Raw genomic sequence first — 25306 nt, forward strand, 5'->3', positions numbered from 1 at the left:
CTATGTACATATGGAGTCACTAATTAAGACTATTGTTTTGATATGAAGTTTGACTACCTAGGCGACCCCTTTCCCTGAGATTCCTTTCCCTGAGATTTCTTAGGAGCTGATGTCGTCGTGTGTAGGTATCTAAGTATAATAACATTGTCAAGCTTAATACCATTCTTCTTATGAACCCCTCTAAAATTCATTCCCCTCAGTTAAACGCCTCCTATCATATCATTATTGAAGAACTGCGAAAGCGTCCCAGACACACGGGTTTGGCTGTAGTAATAGGAACACGCCGCCTGCGGAATCGCAAAAATCCCTACCCGGCACGTTTTTCCAAGGCCCACGTCGGGGGCCACAGGTGTCGCAATAACCAATTCCCCCCCCTCCTCACTTATTTCATTCGTCGGCATGAGATGTTCCAGTGGGATCGAGCCTCAGTAGGAGAGACAAGCCTTTAGACAACAGCATAGCCCATTACTGTAGAGTTGTCCATATGCGAGCCGGGATATAGCATCTGATAGGACTTGAGCTTGATAGTTTATTAGTTTATTGCCCACCGGCGCCAAACATAATGCCGAGTGTGATGAATCCATGACAGGGCCACGCAACCACCATCTTCATCTTCATCTTCGACAGTAGCTGTTGTTTTGTTAGCTAAGGAATCCTATGCTCCGTTCAGGAAATATGAACTTACCGTGTTCCAACAGAAGTAGGTTATGCCATTTATGTGTCCTCCAGATTATCACTTTTACTGATGTATTTACAGAAGGTCGAGAGTGTGTGCCATAATCGTGGTGCTTTTTAAGTATTGACATGGACCCTTAGTATGGATATTCAGGAATCGTTCCAGAATAATAAAGTTGTCTTATTGCGATACATGCGATGATCCTGCGGAAGGGCGCAGACCACGTGCTGCGTTCTGGCATACGTAGCCCTCTTGATAAATTCTATAAGCAGTAGGTTGTGTGAGAAACATTCACGCGACAATGCTCAAGTCGCTTGTGGTTCACAAATCCCGCTCTTGGCAGACGAGATATAGCAAGTTGTATGTATTAAGGTGAATTAACTTGCTATATATACCGGGTCAGCCAAACTATTCTTTTCCTTTAGGTATCATAAGTCCAACTACTCACCTGTAATAAAAGAGTGCCTAGGTTTAAGCCCAGCGTGAAGCTGCCAGACCCTTAAAACCATACTTCTTCATGTCATCCTGAAATTCTTTCTTGTCGACGTTAAGATTAGGCTTGTCGAACTTCTCCAGCACAAGTTCTTGAGACGCGTCATTGACTTTGTGAGTCGACTCATGTTGAGAACTTGCAGACACCACACCTAGGGCAGCAGGAACCGGAGCAGCATCGGCGAGTTCGACTGCTGCCCCAGTGCCCTTGATGCCTGTCCCGTAGGTCTGAAGGGGTTGAAGTTTCGTGGTCAGAATCCTGTTCCCGGGGAACGCTTCCGAGAACTTCTTTTTCTGGAACCTTTTGCGGGAGTGTTTCTTGAGAGGCTTGGACGCCAAAGTGTCAGATGGCCCGGTCGATTCAGAGGCCGACTTAGCCGCCACCGCGACCGAAGTATGTCCATGTTGCACGACGCGCTTATTTGTCGCATTAGTATTGACCACTTTTATCTCTTGTTGTGTTGACATTTCGAATTGCGTCTTTAAGAAATTTTGTTAGCGCTGATTGTTTCGAAAGAGACTTTGGTAAATGATAACAAGAGGTAGTTAATACTTACAGGGGAGATGTTTGGTTTGATTAAGAAAGGATAAAGTATATGGTGATTGAAAAAGGATTATACTTTATAGAAAGTGAATAGGTGAATATTATTAGAGAAGTAATAATTAAATTAAAGTGTTAAAGGAATAGTAGGCTTTGTTTAACTTCTATGTAAAGGTGTTGTGGTTGTTAACATTGAAGTTGTAAAGTTAAAGGTTTGGAAAAAGAAGTTGGAAAAGAGAAGAAATTTTTTTGACGGAGCGCAGAAGGGCGGCATGAATAGATGCGCATCGAAGGCGGTAAGCAGAGCGGTAAACTAAATTCGGGCAGAAAGAGTTGTCTTAGCGACGACCAGCTGTTAAAGCAATCTTAGCAACTGCTCACTTTCTACCGGAGGTGGTGGTCTATGCTATGCTATGTCACTCTAACAACGTTTATCGGTACAGTCAGTTACCTGTGCGAAGAGGTACTTCCGTTACTGTACCCGACAGCAAACTTTTACTTAGGTATCTTATGGTCTCGGTCCTACGGTAGTACCTTTAGGTAACTATGTCACAGTTTAGCTATGACTCAATACCTTAAGTTAACTTGTGAACAGTTGACAGTTGACAGTTGTAACCTATTTTCTCTAGCACGGTAAGCAGGTGCCACATCAAGAAGACACGTAAGTCATCTACTTTGTATTCCTTCCATCTCGTACTTGGATTAGAGGTAGTTAAGTCTAGGTCGAGGCAGTCTACGTTGTTAAACCCGTACCTTTCGTATATAGACACAACAAAAGGGAAAGACTCGACACAGTATTCCAGTCCCAGTTCATCTACTTTCTAGATCCCCCAGTCGGTAAGTAACCTTCTAGCGCCCCTTTTGCGGTAAATCAAAATGCACAACTAGCCGTTCTAGTTCTAAGTTCTAAGTTCTAATGTTCGCTTTACAGGATACAATGTATTGCGCGGCTATACACCAATATGAGGTCTAATCATCCTGTCTTTCATAAACCCCTTTAAGACTATAACAAGTTTTCCAACGAAAAATATTCTCTTCAGCACCCCCAATATGTCAATATGCACCAATTGGTTTCTGTAGCTCATCAGATGGGCTCACCCTTTAGCGAATCTTCAACTCAGCCGCTCCAGCAATATTAACGGAATCATTATCCGTGACCTTTACCCAGTGGATACTATCGTGTTACTTCCAAGACTTGATGTGCCGCGCTTTGACATCCTCGATTGCTGCTTCAACCGTGATGTGGACTGGGATAAACCATCTGCGCAAAGAGTTAAAGGGCTCTTCGAAGGCGGCATGGAGGACAGGGAGAATCTAGTGGAAGTCCTTCGCATCTTTTACTTCCTCGAAGAGGAGAGGAATATAGGTTATAATAAGTATTGGAGAGGTAAAGGAGAGAATTATTATATTAGAAATATCGATAGTGACAAAACAATTAATAGGGAATATCAATAGTTTTGTAAACTAAGATGTAATCTTCAGCTGTTTTTCGTCTCAGAGACCGTTCCGTAGACAATATCAGGGGTGATAATAATAAGGGGGGGGCTGGTGGGGTTTCTCTAGGATCTCTAGGTGCTTTTCTTTCCCCAGGCTTACCTTTCCTGTACCAGATAGAATATCTACCTTATTTGAAAGAAAGCTTCTGAAAAAAGGCGAGCCCCTTTGATCAAGTTATATATTTCCCCAGTCAGTACTCTCAAATTCTTAAATCGATTGATCTAATATCTCGACTAACTACGGCTAGGTTATTAGCTATTAGACAAGTAGACATAATTATGTGAACTTTTAGCAAGTGTTGAACGCAACATGTTATCAATGATAGCTTCCAAGATGGGAAGATAACTTCACATTGTTGCATTTGTTTAATGCTTACATAGTCCTTAGCCGTATAATACTTGTCCTACAACATCTATAATATACTCAAAAATGACTTAGCCAAAATTAAAAACTCAGAAAGAGAGGCATAATGAACGTTAGGTATCATTTGACCTTAGCTTCGACATACTATAGAAAGTCAACCGCCTTTCATAACTGCTCCATGATAGGCGTTTTATACGATATCGACAATTTGCGTCTCGGCCGTTTTAAATAGGTTGGTATTTTCCATATCCCATTCTGACTTCCGTTTCCCAGCCCAACTACCAGCGCCAACTCTTTCAAACGCACCATTGACACGCTTAGATGGCTTCAATACAAGGAAAAATGAGTCCGTCGTGAATGTTCCCGGTTCATAACTAGATTTAGTAAATGAATCTCGCATATCATTGTTCATGATCCACGAAAAGAGTCTGAAACAGTAATACCTAGTTTTGGTATTATCCTGACTTTCACTCCATGAACAACAATGATCTTCACATTGTCCATCTGTCCAACAAGAGGCTTGGGCATCATCTCGACTCATCGTTGAGTCTGCGGGCTCATCGAGATACACTCTTGTAGAGCATAAGCTTCGTGGTCTTATAAACGCTGATATAGCTGGTATATCACTCCGAGGGTATCCTAATGGGAATGGGTAAACGTCTGCTTCTCGATGAGGAACGAAGGTTCCAGATGGGTGAATACGCTCGTTAAATATTGCTAGTTCAACAGGTATTAATGCTCCTTCCAAGCGTATACGGCCGCCTTTAGTTGTAGGAGTTCCATCTTCCGTAACTCCCTCGATACCCTTAATAGAACATTTGTCGATTATTCCGATTCCGGACGCGAGCCCGAGCCCGAGCCAATCTAATAACGGTGCTATATAATCATCATAACTAATGGCTCCCTCGCAAGATGCCCATGACCACGAGGGAAAGCGGCGTCCTTGATCCACAACATCAGATTCTTCATCAGTCGATAACTTTGATGTAGGTTTGAACGCAGTTACTCTCCAGGCTAAATCAAAATGAAGCTCCTCCTTCCAGAGCCCAACAAGATATGCATTCTTGGTGTTTGTTTCAGGCCGGATACTCTTACGCACGATATTCACTAGTCCGGCGAGTGCCACCAATTTATCGCTCTGAAGAGAAACTGCACGTCGTGAATAGTTTGATGCTATCCTTCTCCAAAGGTCATAAATTCTTTCCGGCGCTCCATCAATATTGTCGGTCAGTTTGTTCCCTTCAAGCCATTCCCCATGCCGCTCAGAAACCCCTAAACCATAAGCCTTCGTCTTTTGTGTTGGTGCAGATTGCGATAAAATTTGCCTTACCAACGCTCCCAGCTGAACGGCATTGAATTCGTATTTTTGCACCATCATCGGGTATCTTGGCCAGACACAATGCCCACACTCGCAAATTTTGCGACATGAACACTCCCAACTCATTTCATTTCCATTGAAACAGAGCCTTCGATGAGAAAGTAACGCCTCCTGCAGACACCAGCCTCTCTTATCGAGAGAGCATTCTTCGCTTTGGTTGACTCCTGGTCGAGCTATAAATTCCTCTGACGTAGCCAGAGCCGTAATTTCACCCTGCCACCCCGGAAGACCAAATTTCTGTTTACCTAGGAATCCCGTTTTGCAACTATTCGGCTCTAGTGCTGAGATTGTGATCTGAGAGTTGAGGTAGATTTGGTCCATTATAGATGCATCTTGGTACCAGGCGTCGTGATCGTCTTGGATGATGCAGATGGAATCCACCCATAGATATAGGATGTTAAGCCCCCTGCAGACCATGACAGCATCTTGTAGACTTTTAGGCATAGAAGCCAGAGGGACTTCTTTGTAATGGTCGTTAATGTTGGATGTTGTCGTTTTCAGAACGTCTCCGACATCTACCCCCCAACAGTAACTAAGACAAGCATAGGCTATTGGCTCTATGGGTTCAAAGAGGAATGGCTCGCCTATCTGGCCTTTTCGCCCCACGTTAAGAAGACGGCGGGGTACGAAGTTCTTATTTGGCGGGTTGCAGGGCCCATCATACTTCATACAGTGAGAAAGCCACCCGGCAGCGCGATCGAAGGCTTCCTGGGTTGAAGAGTCTTCCAAGACATCCCAGGTCCGGCTTCTGTCTATCCACATTGTTTCTTGCCCATAGTAATCTAGGCTCGAGTGCTCGATGGTATTTTGAGTGTGTGTCGTAACACCTTATATAAAATAACCAGTTAGTTACTATTTAATAACAACACTTTACACTTAAAGTAAGTCAAACCTACCGGATGGTCGTTGGAAAATATCGAATAAAAACGATTTGAGGCTCTCTTTACCCGTCGTTACAGGCGCGCTGCTAGAAATTCTCACTCTTTGTAGTTCTATCTCGCTGAATCCTGTAATTTCTATCGAGATATCTCCCCAGGAGATTTCAGAATACTCTTCTAAAATCTCTAATTCATGACATAACACCATGCCTAGAATCACTCCACAACAGGGGCATTTTGGCTTGTTTTCCATACCGTACGCGCTAAGTATCATTTCCTCCAAGGAGTATGTACCCCTAAAATGAATGGTGCATGTGGCCATCGCATAATAGCCCGGGCAATTTGTGTGCAATACTAAGTAGGGTGACAAGGCTTATAGAATGATGTGAATATCGGGGACTAACTAGAACGAAAGGAAGAAACTGGACAAGAAATATTGAGGAGATTGAATACTCCCATGCTAATCTGCACAGCCTCCCAGCTTATAGAATGATCTCTAACCAACCAAATCGAAGAAGTTATCGTAATAACTTAACTGGACAAAAAGAAAAGTAAAAGAGTAAAACATACAACACCGGGGATTCGCTGGTCGTCACCGACCCAACTACTAATCCGGCGGTATCGGGCTTATCTAAGGGGGAGCGGACGGGACCCCGAGTTTTCCAGATCCTATGGTCGTATGTATTTGAATAATGTGTTAGTTCGGTATAAATAACTAAGTTGTCAGGGGCTTCTAGGAAAACAGGATACACCCCTATCAAGAAATTTTATCCACCCAACCAACTATAAAGCATGACACACGCAAGTATACATATCCTATTTGCTACCTACACAGCCTTTAAGTGCGGGGAAATGGAAATGGGTAATGCTTAGACAGGCGTGGGACGTGACATGTAGAAGATGAAGATTGTGGCTATGGCTGTATAGTTGGGTTGCAACAGGAAGTAGATAAATTACCAACAGATGTTTCCTAACGGAACCAACAAGCCTCGTACATATCAAACCTAACGATATTATATGTAGGTAAATAGGTACTCTTCTTATCTATCTCCAACTGATTCACTTCTGAAAATCTGCCTCACCTATGAGGTCTCCCCTGAGACCCACATTAAATCTGAAAAGGGGTATACAGCCATTCATCCCCTACTTTAGGTGTTTAGACACGACATATCTTTAATTGAAATGAAATAAATACCAGTTGCTATATTTTGAAAGGTAAAATAATAATACACGGAAATATGACGAGAAATGAGTAAAGGTAGGAAACGGTCTTATTAATTATTAAAACTTGCGTTAAAAGGGGTATCAAAGCAAGCCCAAATATATACGACTCAAATCCCCCCAGATATCCCCATGTATAACGCCAATATGTAAACTGATCGATTTGATCTGTTATCTTGAAAAGAAATAAAAGAGAAATCAAAACTATTGGCTCTCATGCCCGTTTCCCGTGCTTCTTCCTTTCCGCCTTTCGTTCATCGCCGACGCTCAACTTAAGCTTTCGAAACAACCCGGTGATATCCTTGATACTGGTAGCCTTTGGTTTGCGACGACTAGAGGCAATTTCCTGTTGCTCGTCGTCGTCGTCGGTTGAGGGGGCCGGCGGAGCTACTCTGCGAGCGGTAACTGGTATCTTCCGACGGACTGTACCAGGAGCTTCCAGCTCATCATCATTGTCGTCGTTATACTTAGACGCGAGAGATTTTGCTGCAGCTCTGATGCAGCGTTGTCGGTCTTGGCAACCCTTTCGTTCCGAATTTAGAGCCTTGTTTTTTAGAAACATATCCGTCGGCGAGACTCGACCGCTTGCCCTGCCTCCGCGAATAGCTATGATATGTTCCATATCTTTGTGATTGTTAGTTACCTGGTATATCTAATAGGTATAGGGATTGTGTCTTGACTTACCATCCGGATGTTGTTGGAACCTAGCCCTGGATGTTGCGGCTAGAACAGCAACATGCTTCTCAATACGCGAGCCCGCCTTGTGGATAATTCGTGCTTCCTCCTCGGCCCTTGTGGCATCGAAATCGGCTTGTGTAGGGGTGGAACTTCGAGACATTTTGAGCAGGATATAATCAAAGACTTGATCTCAAAGTTGGTGTGTATCCAGAGATAAGTCAAAGAATTAGCGAATTTGAGTATATATAGAGAAACTCTTGAATTCTCGGGGTCAAGGTCTCAAAGAGAGGTGATCGTGTGGGATAGTACTTCACAATAGATCAAGTAGAGCTCTATTAATGATGAGAATCTATGGTTTTATAGTTTCTTCATCGAGGATGTAGTAGAGTAGGAAAGGTTCACAATGGGAAGATAGAAAAGAAACTGTTAAATAATGGTGTGAACACCGTGATGTTGGGAATTATGAGCACAGTTGCTATGGCATTTTAGCGTCTAGGTACTTTGATATATCTTGCCTTGAGTTGTCTTAATCACAGACACTGTAGAAAAAAGCTATGTACTTAAGAGGCCGGACCACATTGTAAAGTATCTTTAAACCATTATGTGGAACCGCTTTGTTGCTATTGTCTTTGGGATTGTTCTTACATTGCTGCAGCACGGACGTTTTACAACTTGAACTATGCACAGTATCAACCAATGTGTGCTTGACGAATGATGTGGACCCTTTGGGAAGGACTGTCAAATAACAAACTCATTAATATATCCTAATTAGACACTCTAAAGAGTATCTAACCATACCCTTTCTGGCATGGTACATTTTGTAAGAAACATAATGTGTTGGGGGTTTTAACACAACACTCTACACGTATGTACATACATATATACAATCCCCCATTTTTAAGCAGAGTGTCAGAAGATTGATACCTACCTAGGTGATTGATGTTATACATAGAGTGAGTGTCTAGAATAGGTAGACCAAGTAGTATAGTATATTGACCTAGCAACGCCTGGCTTCTACTCCCTTACGAGGGCGCTGTATGCCCTTATATAATAGATAGACCACTCGTACCCCGATACAGAGGCATACTACAGTAGTAAGACCAATCGAGCAAAATAGAGGTAAAGTTTTACATCCTATTCAACTTACTCATGATTTATCTTGTCACCTCCAGATTACCTCCCACGTCTAAGCTTTAGATTCGCTTTCATAAAAATTTTTCCTTAAGCTTAATATTTGGGGAAAACACAAACAATAGGACTAAGGTGAAAAGTGAGTAAGCAACAGAATAAATTCTATAATATGACTCCAACCAAACCAAGATCACTTTACCTTTACAGGACCAGTACTCCTTTAACTAGATATTAAACAGATAGTTACTGTATACTGACAAAATAAAACCCAGTAGTTCCCCTATTTCCTTGAGTCATTAGGTGATATACCAAAAAGTTTTAACAGCAATGGCCCAGCTACCTGACATACACATACACATTTTATATACCCAGGTAATCTAAGCTGGAGATATCGGCTACAAAAACCCAACTTAATCCAACTGTTGAGCAAACTTCATCTATTTTTTTTTGTCTAAAGCATCAAGCACGTCAATAGTTTCTTACATAAATGCATCTCTAAGGATATACAAACTAGGCTGCCCAGAACCGAAGGACTCAGTTAAGCTTTCATACTCTAGCTGGTTTACAATCATGCTATTCGGGTGAGCACGGATAGCCTTCCCACCAGTCACGATGTTGAGGGTAAGCGGCACAATATTCTACGACACGCTCTGGGCCAGGCCTCCTTGTTGTTTATATATACTCACATCATCTACTTTGCCGTCAGGGAAGTCTCCCTTATAGAGAGGTCCAAAAGTATAATCATTTTGAAAAATTTTAGGCTAGAGAAAGGGGCTAAACACTTAAACCTGCCCGAAGCAACTCAAGTGTCGCCGCTGGCAGTATCCAGAACCAGGTAAAATCTCTCTATGTTAATTTCTACTTAGATGGCTAGACTAGCTTGAGCAGCTAAGTTACGGGTCTTTAATATATGACCTATGGGGACAGCGACCCCGAGACCGAGGGCTAAATAGCTCGTTGGGACTCGCAACATAAAACTGGCCATGTTACACTCTTAATATGAGTCGGCTCAGGGGTAGACCATAAGGATGAGATAATCGCATTAAGAGTCGAAGAAGAATCCCCCTAGAGCCCGAGGGAGCTCTACTCTATTAGTAGACACATTTTATATTCTCCCGTCTCGAATACGACGAGGCAAGGATAGAGGATGCGATGGTAGCGTCTTGGGCTAAGAAGGGAATAAAGTAAGCTGTATATTATTGCTATCTATTTAAGAGCATATATTATTAAAGTTATGTATATAAACTAATGATGAACGCAGTAAGCCCACTAGAACGTAGCAGCCGGAGCAAAGGTGTCTAGCCCAGGCGCTACCTACTACCTTTTTCTTCCAACTTTACAAAGGTCTAGTTAAAACGAGACGAGCAATAACACAAGAGCAGAGTCGCGTAATATTACGTAGAGCTATAGCACGCATTTACGTATATTAAAGATAAATATAGAAATTTGACGGAAAGAAGTTGAATTAGAAATAAAATAGCAAAGGATAGCGAGCATTAGCCCCTGCAATTGCAACGGTAGATCTTGCATACGAATTAGTGGAGCACGCTATAAGTTGCCGCTTAATCTCCTCAATTAGGGCTGCGGGGAGAAGCGCTAGCTCTAGCCTCTACATGGCACATATACCCAACGTTATGTAATCCCTAAAGTAGGTAGATTTTACTAGGTTAAGGCTTTATAAAACTTCATCTCTATCATTTGTATAGCGTTAAGTTTATCTCTGCTAGTTACCTAAATTAAAACAGGTACCTAAACTAATACGAGTGGTGCAGATGCGAGTCTTTCAAATACCTATTCAGAAGACAACTCCAACATCAAACTCTAGCCTCAGAATTACATACCTACCTACATGTAACTCTTGACTTGCCCTAGCAAGACACCATCGCAAAAAAAAAAAGTATTCAACGTCCAAGTCCAAACACCAACGCAGCTATGCCATCATCTACGCAATCCCACGCCCGTTCGCACTCGCTGCTTCTCCTGCAGAAACTCCTTAACCTACGGGACAGCGCCAGCCCTCTAACCCTAGTCCTCGACACGCTGGAGCAGAGCGCAGCGCCTGTAGTTCACGAGTTCCTCAGCAGAGCCAAGGTTAGTTTAGTTAGTTAGTACCTAAGTACCTAAGCTATTCTCCCCCCCCCACTTTTTTTCTTCTTCTTCATACCCTCTCCTCCCCACCCCCTTCCCCCCCTTTTCTCCTCCAGACGTTCAGAGGTTCAGACACAAAACACACCACCATTTCTAACCCCCCCACCCCCCCAGATCTCCAAAAGCAAAACAATCTTCCTATCCTCCTCGCTGCTGCGCAAGCCCCCCGCCGCCGACGTATTCGTCAAAGCCTGGGGCAAGACGCCCGAGGCCCTGCGGGCCGAGATAACCTCGCACTACTCGTCCGGCAGCGCGGGGCACGCGCACAAAGTACTCGTCGTGATAGACGGCGTGAACGGGATCGCCAGCGCCGCCGGCTCCCACCTATCTATGTTCCTATCGGGCCTAGTCACGCCCGCCGTCTCCATCGTCGCCGTCTACCACGCCGACGTGCCGCTGGTGCTGCCGCCGTCGTCCTTGGGCGAGTACGAGCCCCACCCGCTCACCACCCTGTGCCATCTCGCCACCGCCGTGCTGCGCGTCGGCAGTCTGTACCAGGCGGTGGAGCGCCGGCGCGCGCGCAACCGCAGCTTGCAGGAGCCCGAGTGGGGGCTCGCCGAGGGCCGGGAGGGCGTGCTGGTCGGGTTGGGTAGTGCGGAGAAGAGGGCTGCGGCGGGCGAGGGGCTTGTGCTCGAGATGGAGTTGAGGCGGCGCAGCGGCCGCGCCGTTGCCGAGAAGTTCGTCCTCGTGTCACAATCGGCAGCAGCAGCAGCAGCAGTGCAGGATCACAAGGTCCAGACTTCAAGACTATATCTTCTCTCCGACCACCCCGCATTTCGGGATCCGAGCGATACTGACCAGGGAGGTGCGGTGGACGAAGGAGACGGGGAGATGGAGACTACGTTTAACTTAGGGTTGACGGAGAAGCAGCGTAGAGATAGAGAGGGCATAGTCCTACCGTACTTCGACGCCCAGACGGACATCGGGGCGGGAGAAGGTGGTCGGATTCTATACGAGATGGGGCGGGAAGATGACTTTGACGACGAGGAAGATGAAATATGACATCACTTTTTTTGCATTTAATTCTTTAAGATGCCACGGCTTTTTTTCCTGGCTTGCTTCGTGATTTGTTGTCGTCTATTGATACATCTAGACGGTGCCGCGACATAGGCACCTCCCGAGTCCATACGCCCGAGCGAAACGCAATTATGTTATGGTTATGCCTTTCTTTTACCGTAGCATGATTTGTTCCTTTTCCCTTACGAAAACGTCTACTCATCCACCTGCATGCCGTCTCCTCCCTCTGCCGCTTCCTCGCTCGCGTCGTTGTCGTTTGCTACGCTGTTGATCCAGTCCTTGACCTCTGCGCCGTCGTGCACCTTGAAGAACTCGAGGCCCTTCTTGCCGGGCTCCTTGAATCCTACAACGCCCACACTCGTGTTCTCGACGGTCAGCGCGCGGTCCTGGACCAGCGTCTCCTTCAGGGCGCGCAGTCCGTGGAGGATCAGCTCCTCCCGGCCGCACGCCGCAAAGCTATCCAGGTTCTTCTCGAGATAGGTACGTGCCATCTGGGAGCGGGCTCCGATAGCGCACGCCATCATCTCCTGGGTCATACCGCTGGGCTGGAACTCAAATAGGTGGGGTCCGGCCTCGTCTACACCCGCCACTAGCAGACCGACACCGTATGGCCGCTTACCGTAGTGCTGGGTGTTGAGCTGTGCCTTGTCGCCGATGAGCGAGACGAGGGTCTCGAGGGGCATCGCGCGGTCGTAGGTTAGCCGCTGCGACAGGCACTGCTGCTTCATGAAGTTGGAGAGGACACGGGCGTCTGAGGTCAGGCCGGCGATGGCTAGGCCGACATGCTCGTCTACGGCGAACAATTTCTTCTGGTACGATGAGAGTTCCTCTGCATTTCGCTGCGAGTGGAGTTGTTAGCTCTTGGAGCTCTGGATTGGATCTGGGTAGGTTTTTTTCTTGTGGTAATCGTACCTTGATAGCGACTAGAACTGCATGTGTCTTGCTAACTAAACCCACCACTACTGAACCTTGCTTGACGGCCTCGGCGGCATATTCAACCTGGAATATTCTCCCTTGCGGGGAGCTGAACGTAGTTGTTAGTGAAGTACGGGATTGACAAGGGTTGTTTATAATATAATTAAGAGCTTACAATGTGACGGAATCGTTATCGTAGTTGTTTCTGAACATTATGTCGGTATGTCGTAGTTCAAATAGTAATTATTATTGGGTGTGCGGAGGTAGATAGTGGCGTATATGCGTTGGGAAGGTATTCGCAGGTTGGATATTCGAGTCGAAAATACAAGGCTGAAGCTACCTGAATTACAGACTTGAATGTTCAGCAACCGCAAGGCAGCTCAAGAGCTTCGTCGTTCGTCTCTTTTAGGTCTAGCACTGATGCCCTAGCTCCAATGGCTTAGGTAACATGGACTTCCCGCACATGAGTGTATAACTAGGTACATAGTACTTAGATACTGAAGTACCTACCTAACCTTACCTAATCTCAGTACGACGAATTTCAGCCACACATATTTGATTTACGGGGGACTCTAAAGTGGCTTAAGCTCCCCGGCCCCAAAATCCCGGTAAACCTAGGTACATTAGGTACATAGCGGTAGGCAAGCCGAACCAAGTCAAGGCTGAGTCTGACGACAACATCCTGTAACACAAATCGCAAGTCCCAACCATTACACCATACCGACCAACACGGCGCGTCTTCCCATTCTTCCACGCAGCAACCCCATACGAACCACGACCGAATCTCGAATCTCGATAGAACCACCATCCACCACTCTAGGAGTACGCCCTCCCCCCCCCTATTTTTTTTTTTCTTTCCCGCCGTCGTAGCCGTAGCCGTAACTATCCGCGCTCCCATCCGCCCACGATGCCGACCGCGGGGCTCAAGACCATCATCGCGCTGTCCTTCGTGCTCGCCATCGGCTTCCTGCTCGTCATCCTGTCCTGCGCGCTATACAAGGTGTACTACCCACTACTAGTCGTTGCCACCTACGTGCTGGCTCCCATACCCAACTGGATTGCCGCGCGCTGCGCCAACCCGGAAGACTTCGTCGAGAGCTCCGGAAATGGCGTCCAGGACCTCGGGCGCTTCTTCACCGGGTTCTTAGTTATTATGGGGATAGGTAAGAAACCTCTAGAGGTTCTATAATTCTATTCTAATCCTACCCTCTTGTTCTCTTCTATGCTTAGGATATTGGTTTTGCGCGTATTACGCACGCACGTGCGCGGAGCGGAACTCAAAATATGTCGCTATATCCTGGCATACCTAATATATATACGATAAGAACATTATAACTAACATATCCTCTCCCTCATAGCTCTCCCCGCCGTCCTCGCGCACTCCGCTCTAATCGGTATCCCGGCGATGATAATGTCTATTATCGGTGGACTATTGATCTATGGGACTATTATCTCATTCGGCATGTTCTTCCAAGAGGAGCAGGAGTTTTAATATGCTGAAGTGGTAGTAATGAGGAGGCTTAGCATGACGCAAGACGACATGTGTGAGAAAGAAGAGAGAAAGAGAGAGCAAAGGGGCAGTTTGCATTGCTGTAATATAGGCGTATTGTGCGAATTCAACGGAGTGAAGGAAAGGACTGCTAGGTTTGCATAGGTTGTCATCTTTCAACGAATTATTATCAATATATTTCAAGTACATCGTTAGTTCTATTTTGCCGGCATTTCCAGGCAATGTCGTGTGTGAATTCGAATTGTTTCCTAACTTTTCAACCTCAATTACTGAATTTCCCTTGTTAGCGCTAGAGTGAAGGATATTTGTCGAAAGCGCTGCTTCAGGTAGTATTGTGTCCCTTCCTTTCGATACTACATATATAAACCATAAACCTCAACACCAAACCCTTAAAATTAGGTACAATCCCCCTTCATTATGCTATCCGTTCCGTATTCCTTATCCCCTAACATACAAATACACCCGGCATAAAAAGCTCAAATCGAAAGCCAAGTTGAAGCAACCACCTAACAGACTACCTCCTAGGCACCATCGGTAGTAATACTATCGCCTTTCTTTTGCACCACCTTTCGTGGAAGCACTTCTATATTTTTACTCAGTAGCTTCCGCAGCTCAGGCGTAATCGTCTTTTTCGGCTGCTCTTCTGTAGCCTTTCCGTTTTTGTTACTTGGCTGTTTGGGTGAAGTGGATGCGGAATTTGACGACGAATCTTGCTGTACTCTTGGTGTTGGAAAGTTTTGCTTCTTATCTATGGCTTCAATCAACCGCTGGAAACGGCGGAACAAAGCCTCTGCTCGGATCAATGTAGACTCAAGGTCTATCGTATTCGATAATTCGTTAACTAATACGAGACCATTAGCACTGATTTAAGCTGAAAAAAGTGTTGCAGGGCTTACCATATTTAAGCACCTCGTCAAAATGTTTAAGGTGAATCATGATCACATCTCGGTGCTTCTCTAGAATAGCAAGGGCTACGAATAAGTGGAAACTACTGCTCAAGTAGTCTGTCCAGAGCACTTCCCATAGGTGCAAGACGTCCATCCACTTGAATTCGCGTTTATACCAGACCAATAGCATCCGGAAGAAGAAGAAAAAGTTGGTGCTGTCGGCCGACTGAAGATGAGCATATAGCTTTGGATCCATGAACTGTACTAGATGATCGAGAGTGAGAAGCTGATTTCTCATGCCGGACTGATCTCGTAGGAAATTCCGTTCCATTCGCTCCATGAAACGCTGAAACCCCCAGAAGGCAATGGCATCGTCCTGCATAACGGCATATATCGGAGCAAGCAGGTCAGACATTCCCTGGACGTAACCAAGATCCCTGTTATACTCGTTATAAGTGAGTAGCATATCCTTCATCTGCTCCATATGGACATTGGTACCAGCCTCGGCAAATGGGGAGTCGGGATCAGGATGAGGAAGATCTTCTCCTGCGAAAATTGGAACTGTGCGGTCGGTCCGATGCACATCTTTTTCTGTACCAAATAGTTAGTATAAATATATTGCCCATGCAAATAGTAAGACTTACCGATTCTGCCCCTTTGCTCTCGCCACCATTCACCGTCCTCTCCTTCGCCACCAAGGTCTACCAGCCTTTCCCACCAGGCAGCCTTTAGTTTTACATATTCGTCCCTCAAAGATGCGATTGCCGCTTTCCGTTCCTCATTTGTGCTGTACCAATCATACACACCAAGCAGGAACAGCCAAGCTTCCTTGCGAACTCCATCCTCCGGATCGAGACCACCATGGAAGATTCGCTCCTTAACTTCATCAATAGTGACTGCAAGGCGACCAGTTCGAGGATCAAAGAAACTGTTCCACTCCTTAATAGTCACTGATTTCCTTCGCTCCTCCAGAGATAAAGTACTTGTTTCAAGCAACTCGAACTCCCCGACGTCAGTATCTTCTAATTCCAAGACGTCACGAGCGGTCCATATCCTCTGGCTTCGATCCCTTTCGCTCTGCTCAGCTATTCCCATCGCCCACCGGGCTAAGTATATCCTTGCGCTATCAAATTCGTCTTGCAACGTCTGAACTTCGGGGTTTCTCATTAATCTCCGCACCTGAGGTGGCATTTTTGGATTGTCAATTATATCCTGGGCGGTTCTTCGTGTGAACGTTGTGACCTTGCTGAATTTTTCTAGGAGATTCCATCCAGTCTCCTTCACAAATTTCATGACAGGGTCCATTCCCGCGTCATTCTGATCACCCGCGCCCGCTCGTGAAGGCCCGGCACGACTGCGCGAGGATATACCTTGAGAACTGTCATGCCTGCCAATCTGCGAAGGCGTACTTGACGTTAACTTTCCGCCGAAAGCCTCGCTATCTTCTTTGGTCGGCTCTACCAAGTAGATGTTCGGCTCAGCCCCACTCCTTTCTATCCGGACGTAGCGTTTTAACCAACGGAGCACCTCATCGCCTCCCCAAAACATTTGGCCATTTTCACCAAAAGGGTCAAAGCTCTCCCTAGCCCGCTTCTTCTTCTGGAGTATAGTTGACTGGCATTCGCTATCGTGAAAGAACAATGCTGGGAAGCTATCCCCAGCTCTGGTATTGATCACCAGAGACCCGAACCACCACCCCAAGCTAGGTGGCCTCACCAGTAAAGAATATATCGCACTAACAGGTATAGCGAAAGCGTAATGACCGATTGATCCTTTGTGGGTAGTTACGGTAGGGGGTGGTGGTACAAGATAGCTTTGCCTCGGCGGGGACTCGGCATCGGTCAGATCTACTTTCACGTATATGCTGGCGGCATCACCAAGAGAGGACTCCGGTAACCAAGCAAGTAAAAGGTCTGCCGATGCTAAAGAGTTGGATGCGTTGGAGGAAGAAGATGTTGGTCGTTCATCATGGTGTCCTTTTTGCTGTAATAGTGCTATGTAGCCGGGGATGTTATCCTTTGAGGATGGAGTAGGGTGAACATAAACTTTGCTCTTAGAAAATAGGAGTTTGACACCCTTTCCGGTCTCGGTGTGGGTGATGGTATCATACTCGCCCTCTTCGTCGTCGCTCATGGCGTAAAAGCTGCCTGTAGGTGAACTGGCTCTACCCGGAAGGGGAGCTGATGTCATCGCGGGGTGTAGTCCTATCCAGCTCGGATAAGCTGGAATGTTGTAGATTAACAAGAAGATGTATCTCAAGTTAGTAAGGATATCTGGATTCAAATCCCTGGCTGTTGAGATTTCTTCTTCTGTAATCCTATAGGGCTAATTTTGTGATGGAACAAACATGTGAGCAAAAAAAGTGATTTGAGCTTGGGGGAGGTTCTTGAATAAGACAAGCAAATAAGACAAGCAGGTGCGTATGTACATAGTTGTGCCCCGCCACGCGCCAATTGACAAGTTGATCTGGAGGCATAGAGGGGCACCTCCATTGCGCCCCCAAAACGTTATTTGCTGGTATTGATACGTTAAATCACCGCTAAAATAAGGCTAAGATTTAGTACTAGGAACCTGCCGCATTAGCGTATACTTGTCTAGTATGTCATCTGCATTTAATTCCATCTGCAGGCCACGAAAGTCTACGTGACGAATCAAACTCGTGACATTCGTTATTACTATTATGTATACCTTGTAACTGAACCACCTACCTACAGTTATTACGCACTTCGAACTCGCAACAAAAATAGCCAAGTCAACAAATTCCTAATATTGGATGCACACTATTAAATATGACGAAAATAAACATGATATGAATAAGGCGTGGGGGAGGAGACAAGCACGAACCAAATCATCTAACCTACCTAATGTAGGTCCTACATACGTATCGAACACGCAATACGAAGAAAGGTGGATATGTATCCGAGTAGGCAACAACATTATTATTTCCTCGCTACCTAGACTAGGAGGCAAAAATCGTAACACTTCTATGATCTAGATGTTTCCGTGCCGCTTTCATCCTTCCTCGCAGGTTTAGGCTTGATGTAGTAACCAACAGCCGATGCCATCTAGGATCTCTTCTATCCCTTTCTATGTATAACAATTTCAACTTCGTGGGTATTTACTAGCTCGCCATAAATTAGACAGATAAGGTGGACGTAGTCCGAGGAGACTGAGGCGCAGTTATAAGTAGTCACAGAGCGCCATGATCATATCAGGATCCGCGCCCTGCCTCCCGCAGCTTGGCGTCCGATATAGCCTCATCCCCATCCCCATTCCCTGTCTCGATTCCTAATTCCAAATTTCAAGATCCTAGGACAGCGCAACCAAACGGAAGCGTCTTACAGTTCCGTCCATCTGTCAACGGCCTCATCTCATCTTAGGCCCGCTCGGTAGGCCTCCTACCCGCCTGCCCCCGGGTCTCCCTCCACTTCCCGATCCCGAGTCATATGGAGGACCACCTCCCCTAGCACCTCCATCGTACATACCCCCAGGCGCAAACCTATCTTCGTAATCTCCACTTCCGTAATTATTGTTTGCTCTAGAGTTATTCTGCGGTGGGGGTTGAAAAGGTCCAGTTGCTGCAGGACTTGTTGTCCTCGAGCCACCAAACAGTCGCTGTTTCAGTCTATCCTGTGCCGAACCTCCGGACGAGGTGGTAGGCGGTGCTGTTCCAGCAGTCTGGTAGCTTCCCGCTCTTTGGCTAGGCAACGGTCTTGCAGATACCTCTTCCCGTCCAGCCATGGGGTCCGAATTACGGAACGGACTGTTCCTAGGGTCATTATTTCGTATACCAGGCGGCGCGCCCCTGCCTCTCCTTAGACTTTGTGCATCTTGCGGTTGCGATACTGGATTGTTATCCCAAAGCGAACTTAAGCCGCCTTGGGGTTGCTGGGTAAGACCACCATATCTCGAACCGACTTGTGACGGTTGCGCGTATACTGCGGCAACTGGAGGAGGCGCTTTAGGGTCGGGTGGTAGCCACGAAGGAAACGGCTTGCCTTTCTCGGTGTAATAAGACCGGAGGACTCTGCACACGTGAGTGTCGTCCTCGGTATCGCCGTCGGCTTCGCTACTAAGGAACGTTCGTTGGAGATTGGATATTTTCGAAGTTGTCGCGCCAACAAGGTTGCTATACCAGGCCGACATCTTGTCTTGTGGCCCTAGATGAGCTAAGGGGATCTAGTTCTTGGATAAATGCGTCTAAGCGGGTATGTTCGTCTGATTCTTGTAGAGAGTTTAACTAAATTACAAATTGTATAGAATTATATGAACACGTGTTGGAGTTTTTGTAGAGTTGATTTTAAATAGTTACAAGACGAGCAAAGTTTAAATATGACTTCGCGGTCGTTATGGAGAAGAGAAGGAAAAAAAAAAGGGTGTTCAGGAATCCGTTTCAAAAAGAATTGGATCGGTGAGAATGATTGATTAATGTCAATGCCGACCAAACTGGTGGATAGCGCTATGGATGTAACAAGAAAACGGAGTGGACAAATACGATAAATACCCCGCCAAGCTAACAGGTCCGCCCCTGAATCACAGCCTTAAATACATATATGTACGCTTAAGTGCAATGATGATTTGTTCACCAGTGCCTCGGAATATCAATTGACAAATAAGATGCCTTGCGCATAGGCAATAATACATCATTAGTTAGCCACCTATATTTTTAAGCATCCTTAAATTTTAGCCAATACCATACGCGAGAAAAGAGACAATTGCGCCTTTATATTTATAAAGATACCCGTAGGTATCAAAAAGGGTATCAAGACATTTAACGTAATATAAGATGCTAGAGCTTGAATTCCGGTCATAGTAGTGTCTTTTAGAAAGCAAGTTCTTCCCTATGCCGTTCGAACTCATGCTCGTGCTCAATCTCCTTTCCACGTCGAGCCGCCTTCTTCGGCTTCGAGCTGATAACACGTGCTCTCTTCCTCTTGTCGCCTACAGCCTTCTTGGCTGATTCCTCCTCGCTGTCTTCGCTTTGTGAATCCTCTTCCTTATCGGACTCGTCGCTTCCTAACCAATCCTCGATATCTTCAAGGTCGTCATCGCTTTCTTCGAAATCACTAACATATTCGACTGCTCCGTCAGGCTCGTCGTCTTCTTCCTCGTATTCGACTTCGTTTTCTTCTTCCTCTTCTTCCTCATCTTCAATACCCTTATCGAGATCTTTGTCCCTCTTTCCTTCGCCCTCGCGCTCCATAGCATTAAGGACCTTCTTCCAGATCGTCTCGCTGACGTTGAGTGGCTGATCGCCGTATGCACCCGTGCGCAGCCTCTGCATAAGCTCCCGTTCGATTGTTCGTTCTAACTTAGCGGCTGCCTCTGCCTTACGTTCTCTTGTCTCTTCTCGGCGTCTAATCTTAGGTGCCATCTTGGGTACAACTTTCTCGCCTAATCGTGCCTCTTCCTTAGCTAGCCTTCTCATCCGTATCGCCACTTGCGTAAGCCTAGTTATTCGCTGTTTCGCTTTATGGACCAGGAACTTAGGCCAGTAGATGAGTTGATCATCGATCTGTTTCAGGGCGGTGGCATAATTCTGTGACAACTTGATCCTCTGCCATAGTTTTGATGGCATGTGGGCTCGTTCCTACGTCTGGTCAACAAGCAGGCAGAAGTAAAGTGCATAGAGGAACTAACAATAGTCTTCATATATAGGTACAAGGTGCCCTTAGTTGGGTGCGCTCGCACAGTGGCATAACGAGAATTGGCAAGAGGACATGACTGTCTATTGCAAAGACCTGTGACATTATACCTATGCTTATGTTAGAAACGCGATACTGGACAACTGAAATCCTTCTTCTTACTCGTTACGGCAGAAAGTCTTCTCTTTTGTAGTTCTAGTAATAAGTTAGCACTTGTAGTCGACGATCGAAAATATGAATCTCACTTTAGTTTGAAGCTACAAAACTGCTTGTCGATGACCTGCCAAATAATTTCGTCCGACATTGCGCCTGAATATTAAATAGAATCAAGGTAGTCGGGCAAGTAGAGGGTGAGAAGTGGTGTTCTAGTAAAGCAGTAAACAGCTTTAACTAAACTCCTGCGCTTGAGAACTTCCGAATGGGAAAAAAAAAAAGTTCTGCCGTTGCGGGTGGGGTTTTTGGACTTGGGCTAAGAAAGGCGGTAGCAGGATTAGCTAGCCACTAGCCTCTTCAACCAATCATAAGGCGCATAATGAATAGTCTACTCGCGCACTGGCACTATCTAGGTACCTGTGTACCTTCACTAACCTCAAGCTTTAATCTTCAATCTTGAATCTTAGTGCTACGCATCTGAATACTCGAATATTTATACATCATTCTTAAAACATGCATTTTTTGAACGATCAATATTTCTGATTATCAGATCCAGTCTTCAAATATATCCATCACTTTCATATGGGTTTAATCATATAATTGAAGCTCCTTATTGGGGGTTTAGGCGGAGTATAGCTCATGTATCGCGCTGCTAGGAGGTGCGTGTTCACCTGTTTAAGGTGGCCTCGAAATAATATACAGTTCAGCTCCCTTTATCCGACTCGACAGTCTCTCGCATCTTCGGGGACTCCTTTAGGTTTTAATCATGGCAATCTGATTGGTAATGATCAATTCGTTCAGCGTTACTCTTCTTTTCAGCTGCGCGATGATACAATATATGCATTATCAACAGCCGAAGGCAAGGCTGGGATCGCGGTGATCCGGATATCGGGCCCCGCATGCAGATCTGTAGGAATTGTTCGCTTCCAACCAACGACCATGGCTGATGGATTATAAGATTTACCACGGTCTCTGCCCAAACAAACCCTTCTTGAAACCTCGCCATGCCACCATCAGGTCACTGTATCATCCGGATTCGAGCGAATCAGAAATTCTCGATTCAGAAGCATTAGTACTTTTCTTTCCGAATCCCAAAACAGTCACTGGCGATGATGTCCTAGAACTGCATGTGCATGGAGGCAGTGCAACTGTGAAAGCTGTTCTCGCCGCGATTCCTAAATGTGCCGCAGAAAGCCCAATCCGTTACGCCGAGCCCGGTGAATTCACTAAGCGAGCTTTCCTCAATGACCGGCTTGATTTAGCCCAGGTCGAGGCCCTAAGCGAGACCCTCGCCGCTGAAACGGAACAGCAGCGACGCGCGGCGGTTCGAGGTAGCAGCGGCTCGTTGGGTCGAACATACGAAGACTGGCGCCAGAATCTTTTACATGCTCGGGCCGAGATGGAGGCTCTTATTGACTTCTCCGAAGATCAGCATTTCGACGAGTCGCCCGCTTCCCTAGTCGTCAATGTGACGAAACAGGTTAGGCAGATCCTTCAGAGCATACACATCCACGAAGGAGCAAGCGAGCGAAGCGAACTTCTTCGGAATGGGATCAAAATCGCGCTTGTGGGTCCGCCGAATGTCGGCAAAAGCTCGTTTATGAATCAGGTCGTCGGTAGGGAGGCATCTATCGTATCCGGTGAGTCTGGCACTACTCGGGACATTATCGAAGCCAATCTCGACATTCGCGGGTATTTGTGTACATTTGCGGATACCGCAGGGTTCAGAAGCTCAACTCCACTAGATCCAACAAGTTCTCGTGATTCTACAGATATTATAGGGGCAGTTGAAGAAGAGGGAATCCGCAGGGCAAGGGTCAAAGCCACGCAATCTGATGTCATCATCGTACTAACTTCTATCGAAACGAATACGCTTGGAAACCCCCAGATTCGCTTCGATATGGAAACTCTAAAACTCGCGGCAGACAGTAAAGAACGGTTAGTAATTGTTAACAAGCGAGATGCCGTTTCTAACGATGAGTTACGTACCCTTCTTCGGTGGCTCGGTAAGGAGGTGCTTGGCAAAGTCAATGGGCTTGAGGGAATTCGGCCGATACCCATTTCTTGCAAGGAGGCGCAAGATCTAGGTTCTGACCAGATCGACCCAGGGGGGCTCCGGGGGGTCGTAGATGCGTTAGTTACATCGTTTACTACGATGACATCGCTTCCCGCTGCTCTACAAGACCTCCATGGCGTTACCGAACGTCAGCGACAGCTTCTCGTAAAATGTAGACGACATTTAGAGAATTACCTTGAAGCCGTGGGATATACCAGCTTGGCGGGTGAAAAGGGCCCCCACGACGAGCTCGACAGAGGCGAAGACGCTGATATTACCATGGCGGCTGAACATCTTCGTTACGCCGCAAACTACCTAGGACGGATCACGGGCCGCGGAGATGTAGGCGATGTGGAGGAAATCCTAGGCGTAATATTCGAAAAGTAAGTACCGGCGCATTACTACACCGGAGGATTCAACTGATATTTGAGACAGGTTCTGTGTAGGAAAGTGATTGAATTCTCAAAATAAATAATAATATACAGATGAAGAGATATGCCCCTAGTTGCGCCGTCCCATGCCCTAACCCTCATGCAATGCGTTTTCCCAAATCGTCCGATGTCTATCCTGAATCCTATCTCATGCTAAAATAGTACAAATAGTACAGGTGTTGCTTGCGCGTCTATCTTTCTATGGTATGAATCTTTTTTCGTGGTATCGTCCAGTCCTAATAATATAATGATATCAATGCCGAATGCTCTCTAAATGCTGTTGATACAGAAACAATGAGAATCGAGTGTTAATACAAGGCCGGCCCAGTCGAGCGCTGCTGGGCTGGACCGGCCGTGGCGAGAAGATGAGATATTAAAGTCGGCAGGTAGCCGGGATGAAATGAAAGAGAAGTGAGTGTCCATAGTGTTGGGACTCTTTAGTTGTAACCGCTCCGGCCGAAGTTGCTTAGCCGGCTGTCTTCCTCGTCACCATCCTTGTTATAGCCGCTTCGTCCAAAGTTCTTCTTGTCATCGTCGTCACCGTCTTTGTTGTAGCCACTGCGTCCAAAGTTTCGCTTGTCGTCCTCAGAGTCGCCATCCTTGTTGTAGCCGCTTCGGCCAAAGTTGGTAGGGGCAGAGACAGTGGTGAAAGTGAAGGCAGCCATTGCTATTGTGTAAGGATTGGTATATATATATAGAGATAGATAGAGATGAAATATTGGTGAGTACAGTAATGAAAGCGACAGTTAAGGAAAGCTGTGTTATCTGTATGTGAAGCAAGATCTAGTGTTGTTCAGTGATATATCTGTTGAGGGATGAGGATTTATATTATTCTTTTGATATTGTTATTGTTCTTGTAGTTCTTGCTGTTGTGATGAGAAATAAAAGATGCCTCAAAACCAGGGAGTTCAACATCTTATATATCTGAAGTATACGAAACACAGCCCGTCATTATCAGAATAACTGGCGCACGTTTCCTAGCTGACCGGACCATGTTGGTAAGAGCAGGGGGCCCCGGGCTGAGAGACCCAGACTGCCGATGTGCTGCGGCGGGAATCTCTACTGCCTACCTAGGTATGCTTGAGCCTCGAAATAATAGTCATAGGAGGATCCCGTTCAGACCCAGCGAATCCTAAGGCGTGTGGTGGAATTTTGGGGGGGGGTAGGGGGAGGAGGGGGGTGGGAAAGAAAAGGTACGAGAGCCAGCCTTGGAGCCTTGTCAGAAAAGTTCGTAGCGTAAGCCAACGGGGGTACAGGGATACATAGTACATAAAATAGGTACATGTATATATGTAGGTAAGGTAGGTAGGTATGACATGCTTCTGAAAGAACCACTTTAAAGGCATCTTTTTTTGTTTCATGAAACAAGGGTCCAAATTTCTAGATTTGGCGACATGACGCTTAGTGTAGATGCGTGCATGTGGTGCTGAAATGGAGGGTAATGGAGGGTACATATGTCAGGTACCTTAGGTAGGTAAAGGTAAAAGGTAAAAGGTAAAAGGTTCATATCTAAAGTTGCAAGGTTGCAGGGTCGTAATGTCCATCGTTTTGGCCGCGCACTGCAGAAGGTTACAGCATGTCACCAAGCTGTTGGTATCGGGTCCTGCAGAGAAGGCGCAAAGAATCTTTACAAAATTGCATAGAAGGCACAAGGTCTTCTATTTTGGGGGCCACTCTAATCCGCTTTCG

At 46.0% G+C, this 25306-nt stretch overlaps 10 protein-coding genes across 10 annotated transcripts; 3 read left to right on the forward strand and 7 right to left on the reverse strand.

The window, feature by feature from the left end:
- Positions 1-1147: 1147 nt before the first annotated feature.
- On the reverse strand, positions 1148-1636 carry GL218_08163 (uncharacterized protein; the record flags this gene model as incomplete). Its single annotated transcript, XM_033584956.1, has 1 exon — positions 1148-1636. One exon carries the CDS (start codon positions 1634-1636, stop codon positions 1148-1150), a length of 489 nt encoding a protein of 162 aa, XP_033441000.1.
- A 5624-nt stretch (positions 1637-7260) lies between these two features.
- Positions 7261-7884, reverse strand: GL218_08164 (uncharacterized protein; the record flags this gene model as incomplete). Its single annotated transcript, XM_033584957.1, has 2 exons — positions 7261-7670; positions 7731-7884. The coding sequence occupies 2 exons, from the start codon at positions 7882-7884 to the stop codon at positions 7261-7263; spliced, it is 564 nt and encodes a 187-aa protein (XP_033440999.1).
- A 2903-nt stretch (positions 7885-10787) lies between these two features.
- Positions 10788-12005, forward strand: GL218_08165 (Elongator complex protein 5; the record flags this gene model as incomplete). The annotated part of the gene is made up of 2 exons (XM_033584958.1): positions 10788-10946; positions 11118-12005. 2 exons carry the CDS (start codon positions 10788-10790, stop codon positions 12003-12005), a joined length of 1047 nt encoding a protein of 348 aa, XP_033440998.1.
- Positions 12006-12214: 209 nt separating this feature from the next.
- On the reverse strand, positions 12215-13148 carry GL218_08166 (putative proteasome subunit alpha type-6; the record flags this gene model as incomplete). Its single annotated transcript, XM_033584959.1, has 3 exons — positions 12215-12859; positions 12933-13044; positions 13111-13148. 3 exons carry the CDS (start codon positions 13146-13148, stop codon positions 12215-12217), a joined length of 795 nt encoding a protein of 264 aa, XP_033440997.1.
- A 694-nt stretch (positions 13149-13842) lies between these two features.
- Positions 13843-14427, forward strand: GL218_08167 (Vacuolar protein sorting-associated protein 55; the record flags this gene model as incomplete). Its single annotated transcript, XM_033584960.1, has 2 exons — positions 13843-14098; positions 14294-14427. The coding sequence occupies 2 exons, from the start codon at positions 13843-13845 to the stop codon at positions 14425-14427; spliced, it is 390 nt and encodes a 129-aa protein (XP_033440996.1).
- Positions 14428-14966: 539 nt separating this feature from the next.
- On the reverse strand, positions 14967-17522 carry GL218_08168 (GTPase-activating protein GYP7; the record flags this gene model as incomplete). Its single annotated transcript, XM_033584961.1, has 3 exons — positions 14967-15286; positions 15342-15923; positions 15977-17522. 3 exons carry the CDS (start codon positions 17520-17522, stop codon positions 14967-14969), a joined length of 2448 nt encoding a protein of 815 aa, XP_033440995.1.
- A 1176-nt stretch (positions 17523-18698) lies between these two features.
- On the reverse strand, positions 18699-19478 carry GL218_08169 (uncharacterized protein; the record flags this gene model as incomplete). The annotated part of the gene is made up of 1 exon (XM_033584962.1): positions 18699-19478. The coding sequence occupies one exon, from the start codon at positions 19476-19478 to the stop codon at positions 18699-18701; it is 780 nt and encodes a 259-aa protein (XP_033440994.1).
- Positions 19479-20154: 676 nt separating this feature from the next.
- GL218_08170 (Protein MAK16) lies at positions 20155-21281 on the reverse strand (the record flags this gene model as incomplete). The annotated part of the gene is made up of 4 exons (XM_033584963.1): positions 20155-20922; positions 20973-21087; positions 21140-21172; positions 21223-21281. 4 exons carry the CDS (start codon positions 21279-21281, stop codon positions 20155-20157), a joined length of 975 nt encoding a protein of 324 aa, XP_033440862.1.
- Positions 21282-22076: 795 nt separating this feature from the next.
- Positions 22077-23640, forward strand: GL218_08171 (tRNA modification GTPase MSS1, mitochondrial; the record flags this gene model as incomplete). The annotated part of the gene is made up of 2 exons (XM_033584964.1): positions 22077-23569; positions 23622-23640. 2 exons carry the CDS (start codon positions 22077-22079, stop codon positions 23638-23640), a joined length of 1512 nt encoding a protein of 503 aa, XP_033440863.1.
- A 414-nt stretch (positions 23641-24054) lies between these two features.
- GL218_08172 (uncharacterized protein) lies at positions 24055-24282 on the reverse strand (the record flags this gene model as incomplete). Its single annotated transcript, XM_033584965.1, has 1 exon — positions 24055-24282. The coding sequence occupies one exon, from the start codon at positions 24280-24282 to the stop codon at positions 24055-24057; it is 228 nt and encodes a 75-aa protein (XP_033440864.1).
- Positions 24283-25306: the final 1024 nt, after the last annotated feature.

Source organism: Daldinia childiae, assembly GCF_008694065.1.
Source record: "Daldinia childiae strain JS-1345 chromosome Unknown Scaffold11, whole genome shotgun sequence".
NCBI lineage: Eukaryota > Fungi > Ascomycota > Sordariomycetes > Xylariales > Hypoxylaceae > Daldinia > Daldinia childiae.